At 42.1% G+C, this 10,711-nt stretch overlaps 1 protein-coding gene across 2 annotated transcripts in view; it reads right to left on the bottom strand.

Annotated features, from left to right (window-relative positions):
* Positions 1-1,284: 1,284 nt before the first annotated feature.
* The window catches only part of ADAMTS12 (ADAM metallopeptidase with thrombospondin type 1 motif 12), a 167,695-nt gene continuing 158,268 nt past the window's right edge, over positions 1,285-10,711 (bottom strand). For both annotated transcript variants that reach the window (XM_065661879.1, XM_065661880.1), the window contains 4 exons: positions 10,114-10,287; positions 8,314-8,460; positions 6,186-6,339; positions 1,285-4,078 (listed from right to left, as the gene is read on the bottom strand). In XM_065661879.1, the coding sequence (XP_065517951.1) occupies positions 3,846-4,078; positions 6,186-6,339; positions 8,314-8,460; positions 10,114-10,287 (708 nt within the window). In that variant the 3' untranslated portion in view covers positions 1,285-3,845. The remainder of the gene's footprint in view (positions 4,079-6,185; positions 6,340-8,313; positions 8,461-10,113; positions 10,288-10,711) is intronic.

Genomic DNA, 10,711 nt, shown 5'->3' with positions numbered 1-10,711 from the left:
CTCCTCGTAGGCAACCCACCTCCCTTGAGACTGGGTCAGGCTGACAGACGAGTGCTTCTGTCCCTTTCAAAGCAGAGTCCCCTACTACTACCTGCCGCTTTTTCTTGGCAGCACCAGTAGAGATCTTTATAAGTGCACCAGCCGGCTGTTTCTGATGCGACTGCGTTTCCTCTTGAGTCCCCTGCAGGACAGCAAAGCGGTTCTGCATGAGGACAACAGATTTAGGAGGAAGCCCCTTGCCTTTAATTATCCTTTTCCTCCTTCTTTGGTTGTTGGTTTTTCTGTTGCTGTTTCCCAGTTTCCCGGGTTACCGACCTCCTTCTTTCCTTCATGAGCTAGAAGGGACGCTTGAGGCCCCTGCACAGTTTGGGCCTGGAGCAAGCAGCCCCGCTTCCTCTCGGCTACCCTGGCATCTTTTATCCTACTGACAGCGTCCACGGCTCAGCCCCTGCTGCAGGAGGGCCTCCACCAGGGAGCGCCGGGTGCAGCCCTGCCCGTTGTGCGCCTTTCCCTCACCAGCCCAGTGCAGGCACCCTCTGCACCCCGAGCTCTGCCCTGCAGCCTCCCCTCCCATCGGCTCTGTCTGGGTGCCCACCGCCGGGGCAGCCAGAGCAGAGCTCCCAGAGCGGGCCCTGGTCGTACGATGGGTGCTCACCAACCTGCTCGAACTGCAGCACAAACTGCCCTGACCCGCTCTGTTTGCCGCACTCCCTGGGGCAGGTTTTACCCACTCAGGGCTGGGGCCGCTGCGCCTGGCTCCGCCCCCTGTGAGTCCCTGCTCGCGTCCGCGGAGCTGCCGGCTCCTGGGCAGGTCCTGTCGAGGACCTGGGGCTCCCTCGGTAGCTCTGGCCGCTCTGAGTTGAGGCTCCTGGAAGCTGATCTCTCCCCCGCTCCGGTGTTGAAGGTGTCCTCTCTCGAGCTACTCACCTCAGCAACTGACCAGGTAGACACAACAGGAATGCACACAGCTGCTGCCAAGGAGCTAAGGCACCTCTGCGTGGACTATGAGTGGTAAAATGTCACCTATTCACCTATTTCATAGGAAACAGCTAAGCCTATTAATGTGTTTTTTTTTCTTAGCACGATACCTTATTCTGCTACTTTTTCCCTCACCCTTTTTAATGATCTCTTTTTTTTTGCTGGAATATCAAGCATCAAAATACCTCAATGATGATGATTCCCTGAAGTAGAAAAGATACTTCCTAACTTCCCCCCCGCCCCGCCTTGGAATTCCGTGTTATGAGTCTTCCTGCACTGGAAACATAAAACACCAGAGACGTCAGACATAAGCAATGCCATTTATTGAAGCTTGAAACAAGTATGTCATCATAGTTTGCTTTTTAAACATTGAAATGTTAGAAGAAGCAGTGAATGTGCCATGTTTTCCTGAGCAATCTGTTGAAGCTGATGTGTCTCAGGATAATAAGATAATATAATGATATTACACCTTTGCACTTAATACTCTGTTCAGTTTTGAGAATAGTGACCATCTGGGTTAGGATCATAAATTCACATTTGCTTAAAATAGTTATGTCATAAGAAAGGAATCTGGCTAGATGGATGGGAAAGATGACTGCACATATCGTTAGCATAGAGGAGATTATTAGGCTGATGAGTGTGATGTAAGATCCTGTGTAAAACAGAGCAAAATACTGCTTTATTAAAACAGTTTATGTTCTTGTCACAGTCTTTCCCCTAAACTTTTGAGCAACAGTGATGACTATGCTTCCCTGGGTAGAAAGTTTGTTTTGATTAATGTCCATAAATTATTTATTCACTTTAATCCATTTCAAAAGAAATGGAAAAAAAAACCAAAAACAAACCCAAACCCAAACCAACCCAACAATGAAGCCAGAAATGGTTTTACTCTACATTAGCTAAAAGGAGCACTGGAATGGACAACCCTCCCAGGCACATTTCCAGCTGCACTATCAGTCATCTTTTTTGTTATCAGCCCACATACCTGATGGCCACTTCTGCTGACCTCTGTGTATAAAATATTGCAGGTACCTCTGAGCATAGAAGAGTCTGACTCTGAAGTTAATCTAACTTTGTCCTGCCCAAATCCTAGAGGATGCTTCCAGGAACACCAGTCTGGGTTGTTTGGCCATCAGAGAACTGCATTGGATGTAGCAGTACAGGCTCTGCTCTACACAATGCAGCCTGATGACAAACCCTGCCCAAATACTTCCTGAATCAGATGGAGCACCTCCACTTCCTCATATAATTCAGTATTTCTGTGCCCAATTGAATAAGAACTGTCAGGATTTCCATTGCTCAAAGGGTCAGCAGCCATTCAGGAACTCAGAAGGACATAAGCACACTGTGAAACTTAAAAAGCATTATGTCTGGTATTGGCCAGCAACACCATAGACATGTATTATTTTAAGGGCATATGCATGCATGCTGTGTCACACATGCATGCACATGCACCACTGTAAGTCATCCCCCACAGCTGTTGTATTAGCACCATATTTTTTAACAGTGGATTTTAAGTTTTTTCAGCACCTATAATTGGGGTTATATTGCCATCAGAGAGGTTAATAAATCTAACCTTACCATGCTGCATATCCTGAACTCCCAGAGACTTCAAGAGAAAAAGTAAAAGGCCTTAGCCAAAGGTCACAAATCTATGAAAAAGGACAATCAACCAGATTTGTGGCCACATATTTCTATTAACATTCCTAAAGGTTTGTCTAAAAATATGACTACCGGTAGTCATAACTCTGTAACCATAGTGACACCTGGATTCATGACCATGTGCCTCACTTTACACTGCATAAATGTGACATTTTCCTGTATTGCAATCTCAAGTTGTCAGGTAGGTAGGGAGTAAATCTGAGATTTTCAAAAGAGCGAGAAGAACCAAGGTGTCCAAATCTGTCTGAATTTCAAACAAATCCAAATGTCAGGCTCTGTCCAGCTCTTTTTTTCCTCAAAGGGTCTGCTCTGGTCTCCCAAAAGTTTGTTCTGCCATTTTCTTCAACAGCAAAAAATTTTTAGTTTTAATCACTCTACTAGGAGATACTTGATTAAATCATAGCTCTGAATACTGGTGCAAGTGACTATCTATTAAGGTTGTAGATCCAACCAGCTTTGCTTTTCATGGTACTGAGAAATGTAGTTTAAAGTGTATTTGGAACTTAACATCCCATATTTGGTGGGGGTTTCAGGCTACATCAAGACACATGTAGCAGAAGAAAACTGGCCAGGACAGATTATGGTTGAGGTATCCTTTAGAGGTTCAGTCAAGTACTAAATGAACATTTTTTCTTTTGAAAAACCCCATCTTTCAATTTGGCCTGGACATCATAATCAGTTATTAGAAAAAATTCTGCTCTTAAACACATGAAATGTGCAAACAATTTTGAGAAACACTGCCACTTCACCTTGGTTCCTAAATACAGAAAAGTGAGTGAGCATAAAGAGATCTGGCCCACAGTGCCCATCTGTGCCTGATGCCCCATCGGCCACCTTCACTCAGCACTCAAGTAAGCAGCGCTGCTGTTTCAAGTGGGTTTTGAAAGAGAAGTGGAAGAAAGAACAAGTTAAACATTCATTTAAAACAAACAAACAAACAAAAACCACAAACCCACATTCTTGCAAGCTTGTTTCTAGTCTCTATGCATGCCTAAAAGTACTAGCTGCTGGTATGCTGCAAATTATGTTACAGAATTTGGAATATTACAGAGAAAAAAATGTAGCAGTAAATTAGGACCAATAACCCTAAGGGATGTGTTTTCCCAGTTTTGATAACAGATTTCCATTTAAGTTGGATGGTTAAGAAGAAGAAATGTAAAACCTGTAAACAGAAGCCCTACTCAAAGCAATTAGATAAAAACCAACTAGTGCCGAGCAGCTTGGTTGTTTTCTTGATTTTGAGGTGATTTTCTTCTTGATTTAGTGTAATTCTGTTGTCTGAGGCCTCTCTGATCCCCATATCTTGCTTTGTGATGAGTTCGAGGCTGACTACATGTGAAGCAGCACTGAGTCTGTATGGACGGCAACAAGCACTTGCCAATGCCTTTCAGCCTCTGGCAGAACTGAACTGAGAGCTGGTCTTTGCTGCAGGGTGGCCCTATGGTGGAGAAGATGAGAAGAATTAGCTATATTTTGCAGACACATGATCTATATTTCTAGAATTCTAATCTGCTTTATGCCAGACAGTCATGTGCCTGTAAAGGCTTTTCCTTATGATGGCTTTCTCTTCCTTTATATTACAGGTCAGCTTGATTACCCTGAAATTTTAGGACTTCCAAGTGAAGAGGGCCTATTAAACTTCACACAACCTTCTGTCTTGGAAAATACAGCCCTCTTTTGCTACAGTTCAGTGAGGCTTTACTTTTGCAGCAGACACAGCTGATCAATGTTTTCCACTTCAATGTTTCTGCTTTAAAGAACTGCCAAAGAAAGTCCAGCAACAATGATTTGTGAATCTGGCACTTTTGCTTCTTGTAACAGTGCATTTAAGACAAGCACTATGGGCTGCCAGTGTGCTGCAGAGCCATGCAGGGCAGGCAGAAAATCATAGACAAGATATGTGCAACTACAAGTTCAGCTTGACCACGCTTCAGCTTCTGCAGCACAAGAATAAGCCAGGGATTGGTACCGTATGAATTATGGTGCTGATACACCTGTTGTAGCATTAATAAACTGAGATGTGTCAAATTTATTTAGATATTACAAAATAGTGGTCCTTAGTTGTGAAAATAGATGGCTAGGGGGAGAGTCAAGGTTTGCAAAAGTAGGAGGGTGGTGGATTAGTCAAGTTCAAGGCTATTCAGCAAATCCCCTAACCTTAGAACTAAGGAAACTCAGTAAAACTAGTGTAAAGGTAGTTTAAAAGGGATAAAAGCACTCCTTCTCACAGCAGGCTGTGAACCTCTGGAACTTGCTGCCACAGGAGAGGGTGAAAGCAGACAGCATGGCAGGGTCAAAAAGGGATGCAACATCTTCATGGAAAAAGTTCCATAAATTTAAAGGCACCAAAAAGGGTGCCTTTAATAGTGCCAATATGACAGTTGGGAATGCTGGAGGAATACCATGGAAATGAATCACAAGAAAGGACTAAACTCCTGTATTCTTCCCCAGCAGCATCTTCTAATGGATCTACAATCTACTGGAGACACAGCGTTGGGCTTCATGGACTAGGTCTACCCACTAGGGCATTTCTTACTTTTACTGGCCCCTTGAGCTTTTATTCACAGAAATAATATTACTAGTCTGCGTAGGTAGTATTTATCTAAGTCTTTCTTTCTCAACATAAGAGGAACAGAAGATAAGCAGTCCAATTCAACCCTCAGGCAAAACATGTGCTGAAGATCTTTGAGCAGCAGTGGGAATGATGCATCACTCTCAAGTATATGACAGATATGTACTGCCCCCAGGAGTCAACTTCTTGTCTCACTGCCAGATTGGACCCTTACTGCTGAATTCCTAAGGAGTAAAGATATTCTCCAAAAGGCTTTTGAAGGCTTCTCCAGAAGGACTCTGAGCTGTTGCTGCTCTTAGCTGAGGGTACCTGCTGGATAATGCACTACAGAGGCTACAGATAAAGTTACCTTTCTGTAAGCTTCCTCCTCCCCCTGACACTTCTCTTTTGGGCTATTAATCATCTACAGGACTCCTGGGCTTTTGAGGGAGAGAGATACCCTGAGTAACAAAAGGACTTCTCTCCACCCCTTCATTTTGGGGACTAAATTGATAGTGCCAAGACTGTATCTGGGTTCATTGCCAGTCAGATTTTGATTACAGTGTCTCACTTTGCTTCCTTGCACTCCCAGTTCAGAATGTGCAGTTCCCATAGGGGTATCTATCTTAAGAAATGGCACCTGTTTAGACTCACAGCATGTTCCTCCAAGCCCTCTGAGCAGCCTGTGAGTTACTTAAAACAGGTCAACACAAACAGACCTATTCGTTCAGTTATGGCATTATGAATTAGGAACGCATGCTCAAAGAACTGCATTCCCCAGCATGAGAACACATGGCCAGAAGGGCTGAAGAACAGGATAACATGATCCTGCCAACAGTGTGGCTGAGCAGTAGCAGGTTAAGCTGACTTGTAATTACTGAGCCTCTGGTAATCAAAACAAGCTGGTAAATTGGGTCAGCTCCCAGTTTTTTCAGAATCTCAGCACAAATGGAGAACTTTTTGGAAACTGTCTGATGCAGGTGCGTTAACATACCTGTACTTTTCCTGCACTCTTGCAGACTGCATTTCTGATATTCTGTGGGCTTGGGTTTATCCACACACATACTGTCATTCTCAGTTTCATTCGTTTCTGTGTTCGTGCACTCCACGGTTCTTTGCTGAATGCCCCCTCCACAAGAAACGGTGCACTGAAAGAGAGTAATTTTAACACACATAAAAGCCTTCTACATGGAAATTGTGTAATATGCCAATACTTGAACTTTAATGTGACAGGAAGCTAGAAATACCCTATGATCCAGAACCAATGACACTGAAGTACTTTGTGTACTGTAGTCTTCACCCAGACACATTCACTGTGCATAATGGCCAGATTTGGCAGGGTGGAGTAGAGGGTATATAGTATAAATACAGTATCTTGAAATGTGTAACCAGGGTGAGAAGACTGTTTTCTACAAAAGGAGGGTGGGGATGATCTGAAATGCCAATCTACAACGTAAGTGGGTAGTAATCCAAATTAGTACTGTACACTTACATTTTTTTGTTTCCTGGGTTTTCTCACCATTTAAATTAAACATGAATAATCAATTGCAATGTTAGGTCTAGAAATGACTGAGCTGAAGATTAAAAAAGCTCAGTGAGATGTTTTTTCTTTGGTGACATTTACACTGTGGTTACCCATTCTTTACGACCACAAAACAACTGGCAGCTGCTTGTTCTGGCTGCACACAGACGGCCACAAAAAAAGAACATTTTCAAAACATGTTCCTGTACTATTGTGTAAATGCACTTAATTCCTTCAACGTCCTAGAGCATCTGAGAATTCCAGTAAATATTAAATTCTTTTTCTCTTCACATATATAGTGGCCAGCAACATAAATACTTCAACAGATAGAGAACGCCAGCTAATGAAGAGCAAGAGATGAAGACGGGACTGTTAGCTCTTTAATTTTTACGCAAATTATCTTCTCTCTAATGTTTCCGTGCATAAGACACAATATTACTGGTGTGAAGTATATTTAAAAGATCTTAGGTACTCTTGTGGCAACTTTAATTGATGTTTAAAAAAGGTATTTTATAAAGTGAACTAAATGGGATTAATAAATCAGTAAAATAGTTGTTATACATTTTGGTATTCAATTGCTTATCTTATGCATATCCCAACATTTTCACTTCCACATTTAATTGTTAGTTTCACTGTGTATTATATTATACTCATATCCTATCTAACGGCCTTGTGTCATAAACAACTCATTAAATTTTCTGTGTTAAATGACTCTCCATTGTTTCTTTATTTGTGTCTCCTGGCTTTGGTGTTCTTTCAATGTTCTCTGCTGCTGTAAGGAGTATTTGTAATGTATGAATAGGTTTATCAAGAAAACTGGAGGGAGAGCTTCATTTGACATACCAGTTTCTTTATAACTAAAAATGTATTGCAGATACTGGAAGGTTCCCCGAAGATAACACCTTATACTTGTCAAGTAGATTTTCAGAAACCAAAGTAGATGGGTATTGGTCAAAATTCAGAGCTTCTGTTTCTGTTTCTGTGGGCAAGTCCAGTATTCCACAGAGTTGCTTTAAGGGTCACCCTGACCCCCAGTGGTCTCAAAGAGTTGAAAATTTTGAATGAGTAATGGAAGAATGTCAATGGTATCTCCTTTTTTATTTTCACTCTAACAAGCTGCCCGGAGAAGCTGTGGCTGCCCCATCCCTGGCAGTGTTCAAGACCAGGTTGGATGGGGCTTGGAGCAACCTGGTCTAGTGGAAGGTGTCCCTGCCCATGGCAGGGGGGTGGAACTGGATGAGCTTTAAGGTCCCTTCCAATCTAATACCTGCTTGTGAGCTTGAAAACTTTGTTGGCAAGTTTGTTCCTGGAGTTTTCTCTGAATCACTACCCAAACTGTTCTATGATTAGAAAAGGAAAAAAAAAATAAAAATCAACAATCCAACACCACCTATTCCAGCAACAAGAAGGAAAAGCTACAATATCCATGACCAGAAGGAGATGGGCTGACTCTGAAACGTTTAGTCATATTTTCCGATCTTCCATTTTAGCTCTGCATAAACTACGTGCCACAGGCTCAGAGGTTCACAGACAAGTGGGTAATGTGACCAAATATGTCCAACTCATGACAACACATAGAACAAGAAGAACTGAATCCTACCGGGCCCCATGCCTGTTTAGTCCACTGTGTACAAGGTTGCCTGTTACATGGTGCAATGGCATTAGGTCTTTTTGTCCAGTCGCAGTGGCCTTCTTCTGGGCAGTAGATATGTCGCTTTTGCTGTCCACCACCACATGTTCTCGAACACTACAGAAGAGGTGCACAAATCATTAAGGTGAGAAGTGGGAATGGATGAGAGCCCCGAAACAGACCATAATGACAGGAGGCAATCTTCCTCATTTAGAAATGTGGAACCACAGGTAACAAGAGGCATGTCACTGACCCATGTGATTTAGAAAATGCAGGCTAGCCTGCAATATCAAGTCTTACAGTCCGGGTATGAATAAAAGCTCTACACTGAAATATTTATTTCTTGATATGCTTGGAAAGAGAGAAGAAGAAGCCTTTATTGGTCAAAATACTTGGGAAAAGCTGTTCCTGGCACATATTAATGCGTGGAATATAGGAAAACATGGAAGTGGCAACACAGAACAGGCAACACAGAACTGCTCACTAGCACCACTGGCAACAGTAATTTCTCTAACAAGAATGAGATCGGAAGTCACATGTCTGCAGGATTAATCTGTAATATTTACTGCAGATGGTACAAATTCATGAGATAGAGCATCTCATTTTTATGAGGCAGTCGAGGACATTAATATTCACACAATCTATACAATGAATTAAGTATTTGGCCATAAAAGCATCATACAAAGACAATGACCCAGGTTATTTGTAAACATTTTTTTTGCCCACATCCTAGTATGACATATTGCACACAGACCAATATGACTAAGTAATTTTTACTATGACTCACTAGGTCTACAGTAGAGCCTGCTTAAAATACACAAAAGATTTTGTACATTGACTTGAAATAAGGTGCCAGTTACACTTTGAATAATGCATCGTTCCTGTCCTACAAGGAACTGCATCCCTATGGGCAGAGGCCTAGAGCTGATATCTGATAAATGAAGCTTTTCAATCCAATTCTATTCAGTAGTCTTAGCATGAGGACAACTACCAGGGTTGGACAAATGTTTGTGTGAAATATTGTTAGTAAGTGGCAAATGAGTGCAGTCATTCGGCTACGCTTTATTTTTAGAACCCTTGCTCACTGCTCTGAAAGGAAACCCCCCTTCCTGCTCTTTTTATTGCAGCTGTGATTTGTCAGTGGCCTGTAAAGAAGCAATGTGATCACCTCCTTTGGAATCCAAAAGCATCAGGTCCACAGTGTCTCAAACACTGTGGCGCTGTCTCCAAAGCTGCTTTTAGTGGGTGCAAACAACAAAATGCAATCAGACACGTGCCTTAGCTGACACAAATATGTGCCTGGCTGTGTATGAGTTTGTTGCCACAGATTTATATTACAAAAGTGAGATTTTATCTTAAGTCTGACCTTGGACTCTGGCCCCATAAAATTCCAGCCCAAAAGTGTGAAATTCTAAAATTAATTCTAAATTAATCATAATGAGAAAGTAACGTTAAAATGGCAGCAAAAGGAATAAGCCTGAATGAATCACATTTACTGATCCAGTATGATAGCTAAATCTTTCAGGCCATCTTCTTCTCTCTTCCAGGGTTTGGTAATTTACAGCTCTAGCTGTGTATCACATGCAATCCTAAGAATGATTCTGGGAAGTCTTACAAGCATCCATGATAACACTACACACAAGGACTGCAAAGTTTCTGAGTGGTACGAGCTGTGTGTCTACCTTTGAGGCTAAGCTGACCTACAGCATGTCTCTCAGACACTTAACCGACACATACTTGCTCTTTCCTAAAGCTTCTTTTAAACAATACCTCATTCCAGGGCTCCACATGCCACTGCAAACAAGGCTCCGTGTTACAACTAATGTTGATTTGTGGTTTATATCCAAGTAACTGGCAATGAAAAGGCCTGAGAAGTCGCTTCTCATGAACATCAATGCAGTGAACATCACGGGTCTTGAAACCGCCGTTGCAGTTAGCAGAGCACTGTACACAAAACAGAAAGAGGCACATTATCTAAGTGATGCTCCACTGTGGGGCTGTCCCCTCCCCAGTCACACAGGAAGAGAGCCTGAGCTTTGAACACTCTGACTCAGAGGGAATTTCCAGTTTACCGTAACAACAATTTGCTGTTGGGTATAAACACTGTGGTTCTCATCATCACAAATCAGAACACACTATATAAATACTTCCCTTTCATCACTGGAATATCCATTAATAACATAAAGGCATATTTAATTAGGAAATCTTGCCAGCTATTTCAAAATATGTCATTGTGGAAGAGACATAATACAGTAAACACAAAAAATGAGTCCTGTATGCACAGAAATTGTCAGTTTAGTTGTTTCTCAGGGATGGAGAGAATGAGGGAAGAGGCACAGTTGCCTGAGTTGATTCTCAAACAGCCAAT

Source organism: Lathamus discolor, chromosome Z (assembly GCF_037157495.1).
Source record: "Lathamus discolor isolate bLatDis1 chromosome Z, bLatDis1.hap1, whole genome shotgun sequence".
In the NCBI taxonomy this organism is placed as follows: domain Eukaryota; kingdom Metazoa; phylum Chordata; class Aves; order Psittaciformes; family Psittacidae; genus Lathamus; species Lathamus discolor.
This window is presented reverse-complemented; position numbering and strand designations above follow the sequence as displayed.